This window comes from Nematolebias whitei, chromosome 22 (genome assembly GCF_014905685.2).
Source record: "Nematolebias whitei isolate Nwh7 chromosome 22, NemWhi1, whole genome shotgun sequence".
NCBI lineage: Eukaryota > Metazoa > Chordata > Actinopteri > Cyprinodontiformes > Rivulidae > Nematolebias > Nematolebias whitei.
In genome coordinates this window covers 7,294,920-7,300,897 of record NC_056519.1, presented here as the reverse complement: position 1 = coordinate 7,300,897, position 5,978 = coordinate 7,294,920, and the positions used below count along the sequence as shown (strand labels likewise).

Below are 5,978 nucleotides of genomic sequence, written 5' to 3'. Positions count from 1 at the left end.
ACAAAGACTTGTTAGTAGTGTGTGTCCTAGAATAACCTTAGCGGGGGCGTTGGGCGGCTCTCGGGCCTCAGAGGCCTTTTGGAACACGTCACATGAAGCTCTGCAGCGTTCGGTCAACCTCGTCTGTAAACGTCAAGCAGGAGAAATGTTGTTCATCCTGCAGCGGAAAACTTTTCTAAAGTTCTGGTTCAGGTTGTTGTCAAACTGCAAACACAAAAAAGGCTAAAACAGCCAATTTTACAGATAAGAGGCTTAAATTTGATGTGGTAGTAGCCGAAAGTCATCTCCAACACATACTCTGAGCATGTAGTTTTGCAATAGTGCATGTGGTAATAATTCAAGAAAATGGGTCAATTTAAAAAAAGTGGGTCAAAAAAGAAAAATGTAAAGAGAGTTGAAAAAATAATTGTAATATAATTAAAATACAAAAAGGAGAACATTTTGCATTAAGCTGTTTCCTTCATTTAATTGGATTTAAATGTTGCAAAGCATCAAGGACTTTAATGCATGTTGCATAAAATAAAATGGTGCAAAAAAAGTAAGAAAAAAGGCATTAATCATAATTTTAGTGTTTATAAATAGAATTGTTCTGCTTTGTGATGATTGCAAAATGTTGTGAAGCCTGTTCGAGTTCAGTTGTGACTCTATTAAGTTTGTTTTTCTGACTTTTTTCCCGCCTGAACCTCTGACTGAATCCCCCTGGAAGCTGCAGGAGCTGAACGGTTCCCGCTCACGTTGCAGCTCAACGTGACTCGAAGATGCGAGCGAGGGGCCAAGATTAACGTGATGCAAAGCACCACACGAGAATGTGTGTCACATTTGAGGAAGGAGGAGGAAGTGACGGCCGCTGCCAAAATATCTGACCTACTTCTGCGGAGAGGAGAGGAAAACAGGAGCGCGACACGACCCGACTGAAAACTGGAGGAGCGGATTTTTACACTACAACAAGGTAAGCAACTATTTATTAACTTTTTTTAAAGTTGTGGATGAAGCATAAGCGGATACAATCACGATTATTTTTCCGTTTCAAGCGTTTTTGTGCACTTTTTTCGCGACTTTTATTAGTTTTCGCGCACGTTCTCGCGTTTTACTTGCTTCTTGTGTTGCATTCTAATACGGTCGGAATAATTTGTTAAAGAAGTTGTTTACTCCGGAGCGCGACTGTTTTGATGGCGATCACGTGACCCAGTCCTCCGCGTAGGACGTCCCCTTCTTGTCTTCATAACAAACAAGTAAGAGGACAGCGTCTGGAAGTAAAACCTAACAGTTGATGTCCACGGAATTGACGTCTTTCGACACCGGACTGGACAAAGTCTGATTTCATATTTTCGAACGAAGTCCTCAAACGCAGCACGCCGATGGTGAGTGTAGAAACTTTGTTAGATAACTTTGTTTAAAACTCGCTGTTTCGACAACTTTTTCGCGTTGAATTCACGCAGATATGTTGGTTGGTGTTCGTTTTAGTCGTCGTGGGTGACCCGCGAGATGTCCGTGTTTTTTGACAGGATGCGGAGCGTTTCTGTGCCGCATCTCATTGACCCACATAACAATCCAACTGCGTCACTTTCACTCCGGAGCCGCAAACACCCGCTGCTTGGATCCGCTCTGCGGAAACAGTGCGGGACGTTTAATGGTTTTTTCTTTCTTTTTAACCCCCCCATTTCTTTTTAGTGGGAGGTGTTCTGTGTGTTTTTCCTGGGAGTGGGGTCCCACAGTGGAAACGTGACCCGCACGATGCGTTTTCACCGCAAACTTTCTCTTGCAGACGCAGAAATCAAAACTCTCCCATAGAAAACGGCAGTAAAGCCTGAAAACGCATTTAACGCACATCTGTGCACGTTTTGCACGAGCTGACGGCGCTTTTCTGCGCAGAAGCGCTTCTTTTGAACGATCTGTACATTTTGTACTTTAGGTGTCGGGTGTGCGCCGTTTGGACCCTCAGGGCCTCCGATTCCTGCAGAAATCTGCGCTGCAGCCAGAAACGAGCTCCGTGCACGGTTGAGGAAGTCGCTTTAGAGCTTTCAGACTCTCCAGAGAAACTTTAAAAGTCGATCTCTGGGGATTTTAGAGCAACTTGTGGGAGTGAACGCTTCAAAAAAGCTCCCAGGAGTGAGTTAAAGGAGTAAAAGTGTGTTAGTGTTATCACTTTTTAGTTTCACCCTCCTGCTGCCCTTGGGTCAAAACGCCCCTGAAGTTCTGCAGTAGCTCAATGTGTTTGTGCTCCAACTCTCAGCTACTACCACACCACATTTTTTGCGTCCGAGCTGAAGAAAAACAAACTCCATGTTGACATTTCTCATCGTTCCTCTAATTAACTGCAGTAGACGGGGAATGCAGGAAACATTTGGCACCACGAGCTTTCACGAAGCCCTTCTCTCCACGTGTGACCTTTCCCGTCGACCTTTGACTGTTAAGCGCCGGAGCAGGTGGGGGACGTTGCTCCCTCCATGTTGGAGATACGTTTAGTGTTGGCTCAGGCACCTGTCGTGGCAATTAATTAATTAAATCGTTTCTTCGTCTCTCACTTTCTACTGAAGACACTGGATGACAAAAGGCTCAACTCCGGTGCTCCTCACTGACCCCACCCTAACTCTTTTAAAAATGCATTTTAACCGTCCAAAATTGCGTTTTTGGATCGTTAAAAGTAGCTAAGCTAAAAGGCAGACCTCCGGGGAAAAAAAATCTCCGTCTCGTCGAAGCTCCGAAATTCACGGTTGAAACCCGTGCCTTTGTGTAAAAAGTTTTTCTCTGCAAAAAGAAGCTGAGAACTTGTTTACTGATTGTTTTAAATTAAAAGCTTTGTGTGGAAAAATGCTATGCTAAAGCGCTCAAACCACACCGAGCGTCTGCCACTTTTCTTAAAAAGACACGCTGCTCGCTCCCTCACTATCCATCCTTCGGTTCAAACAGTTATACTGCCATCCAGTGGTCAAAAAAAGTACTACATGCAAAGCAAATTAACATACATTCTTAAATTTGACAATAATTGCTAGTTATTGTCAAATTTCAAACAATATTATCGTTTATCGCAATAATTTCTGAGACAATTAATCGCCCAGCAAAATTAGTTCTCGTGACAGGCCTACCTGTCGCTGCTCTCAGTTTTAAATCTCGTTAAGGTGTTCAAACACTTAAAAACAAAACTCTTGTACGTGATGACGTGTCTGGTCTCACGCTGCGCTCGTCCTCCAACAGTGACAACGCGATGGCCTCTACATCGGCATCAACAGGTGGACCTGCGGCGTCCGACTCGGAGCTCTCGCACCTGGAAGGCGTCGAAGCTTTGAAGACGAAGGTGGGTCCGGTGCGGAGGAACCTCTTCGGGCCCGTGGACCACCAGCAGCTGCAGCAGGACTTCCAGCGGCTGCTCTGCATGAGCGTGGAGGTGGCCAACAAGCGCTGGAACTTCGACTTCCAGCGAGACCGGCCAGGAGAGGGCGCCAGCATCCAGTGGGTGGAGCTCAGGTGCCAGGATGTGCCGGCGTTCTACCGGAGCTGTTCGGTGCGACCGGCGGTTCGACCTGGAGCCAAGAGGCGGACATCGATGTCTTCGATGTCGTCGTCGGGCGAAGGGTCTCCCGTTTCCAGCAGCTCCTCTGGGGATGAGTACCTGGAAGTGATCACAAGGGGGTGCTATCCCATTCATCGACCGAATAAACGTCAATCTTCCATAACAGGTGAGTTCACGAAGACGAGACTCAACCCTCGACTTATTTACGTCTAGAAATCAATAGGTCAACATGTACTTGTTGGCACCTTCAGCTCTTCTGACAGAGAACATGTCTGTATCTAGTGACAACAGCAATAATGAAGTAATAGTGCAATCAAATCCGTCTGTTTTCACTTTTAATTAAGTGTTACACCAGGACAGCTGCCAGGGTTGCAGTGAAATAATGTGCGGCGCCTGGAGTACAAGCTGCACAGGAAAATCAACCGTGACCACAAACACTTCTTTTTTATTTTCTTCACAGCAGTCACGGCCCAGAGAGCGACTTCTTTAGTGCTTTATTATTTACTCGATGGTGTTTTTGTGTAGAACGACCCCAACTTCTTTACCTGGAAACCTAACCTGGTCACGTTTCTTCTCTGCAGACTTCTTCAAGGTGAAGAAGAGGAGGCGTCTCCATTCCAAAGTGTCTCCTCGGCAGTGAAAGCCCCGGCGGCCTCGACACGTGTACATATGTAGCATCGGATAAATGACTTTCCACGAGCTCAAAGAGCTTCCAAACTTCTGACTCCACGTGTGTTTAATCCTCAGCGCAAGGAAGCTACTTTTCTCATCGCTAGTCGAGCTCAGACTTTAGAACAGGGCTAACCAACTGGTGGCCCGGGGGCCAAATCAGGCCTGCGGGTGAGCTCAGTTCGGCCCACCAGTGGGTTCATTTTTAAATAAAACTACACTTTAAACCGTAAAACAAACTGAATGACAACTGCTGGATGTCCGGCCCCTGAGCTCTTGGCTTTCTGCAACTGTGGTCCACTGAGCAGTTTACCGTATTTTTCGGACTTTTAAGGCGCATTAAGCGAAACAAAAACATTTTTGACAGATTTTTGAGCGCCGTGTGCCACATAAAATCTGTTCAAGGTCAGTAAGCACAAAACCGGAATTAATGCATGAGGCGCACTGTTGATTTTTGAGAGAATAAAGGATTTTAAATGCGCCTTATAGTCCGAAAATTACGGTAGTTGAAATAGCCCTGCTTTAGAAGCTGTTTGTTTGTTTATACATTTGTTGATAAATATGCTGTACAGTTTATATACGGTTGTGCTCAGCTTTTGACTATACTGTGAAATCATGTTAAATGCACTCTTTGATACTAAAACAGGACAAAAGGAGATTAATTCATCTCTGGTCCTCGACCCTTTTCTTCAGAGGTTTTTAGCAGAGCTGTTACGACCAGAGGTCAAAACCTCAACCTGCTACTGCAGGTCAAAGGTCAGCAGCTCAGATTTTAGATTATAAACAGGTGATTTAAAGCGACATCCTCCTCAGAGCAAACATTAAACTACAGTAAAAATATTTTATTTCCATAAAGCCTCTTGATAAGTATTAAGCTTTAAACGCCGTGAAGGAAAATGTTTTCTCGTGTTGCAGCTCGAAGGAATCGGATTTTACGTTTCGACTGTTTCAGATGAAAAGAGGTCCCGGCGCAGTTCATGTGCACATGCACGTCAGTTATTGTTGCTTTTTGTTTTCCATCATGTAACAGTTAACGTGATGTCTGCTGAGGCAGATCAGAGAGCGATACGTTTTACAAATATTGCTTCTTTTTCGTTGAAACATCGTTTTTTTTTTTTTTACTTAAGTGAGATCTGGATTTGGATGTATAGCCATAATCTGGATTAATCCACTCGTACTACCTCATGAAGCGATTTAAAAACGAATCGAACAGAAAAAAAAAGCCTCAGCGGAGCTCGGGTTGCGTCAGCGGGCGTAAAAGCGAGAGTCGTATTTCGTTGCGGTGAAAACTCCGGCGTGGGTTTTGACGGGTTTTTTTTCCCGCCACTTCACCGGGACGACTTCCGGGAAAAGATCGAACTTAAAAAAAAAAAAAAAAAAAAAAGTCTCACTTTCGCCTCAGTCCATAAGAATATTTAATTTGACAAATAAATAAGCAAATCACTTATTTTTTTACTTGCTGTGTGTTTTCAATAAGTGTGCACAAACTTATTTTTAGCTTGTTTTAGGAAATTAAATCCTTATTTTTAACCAATCCCGTTATTTCTTAACTATATTTTTGCACTACTTTAAACTTACTCGACTAAACGACTAATTTTGTGACGAGAAGCTTTAAATAAAACAGAATTTGGACGCCTCATCAAATCCATCCGGTGAATTAAATATAGAAATAAAACTGACCTGTTGGTCTCCGGTAATATTCGCTCAATAACCTGTTGTAGCCATAACGATAAGAAGAGTATAGATTTTATGTACATGCATGAATGTATTTGTATATCGTTTGTAATAATTTTATAGT

At 43.7% G+C, this 5,978-nt stretch overlaps 1 protein-coding gene across 1 annotated transcript; it reads left to right on the top strand.

The window, feature by feature from the left end:
* The first annotated feature begins 808 nt into the window (after positions 1–808).
* Positions 809–4,547, top strand: cdkn1d (cyclin-dependent kinase inhibitor 1D). Its single transcript, XM_037695640.1, has 3 exons — positions 809–949; positions 3,196–3,677; positions 4,093–4,547. Exons 2-3 carry the CDS (start codon positions 3,206–3,208, stop codon positions 4,149–4,151), a joined length of 531 nt encoding a protein of 176 aa, XP_037551568.1. The 5' UTR covers positions 809–949; positions 3,196–3,205; the 3' UTR covers positions 4,152–4,547.
* Positions 4,548–5,978: the final 1,431 nt, after the last annotated feature.

Coding starts and splice junctions, on each gene's coding strand:
- cdkn1d (XM_037695640.1), top strand. CDS start 3,206: ATGGCCTCTACATCGGCATCAACAGGTGGACCTGCGGCGTCCGACTCG. Junction 3,678..4,092: donor ACGTCAATCTTCCATAACAG/GTGAGTTCACGA, acceptor TCTTCTCTGCAG/ACTTCTTCAAGGTGAAGAAG.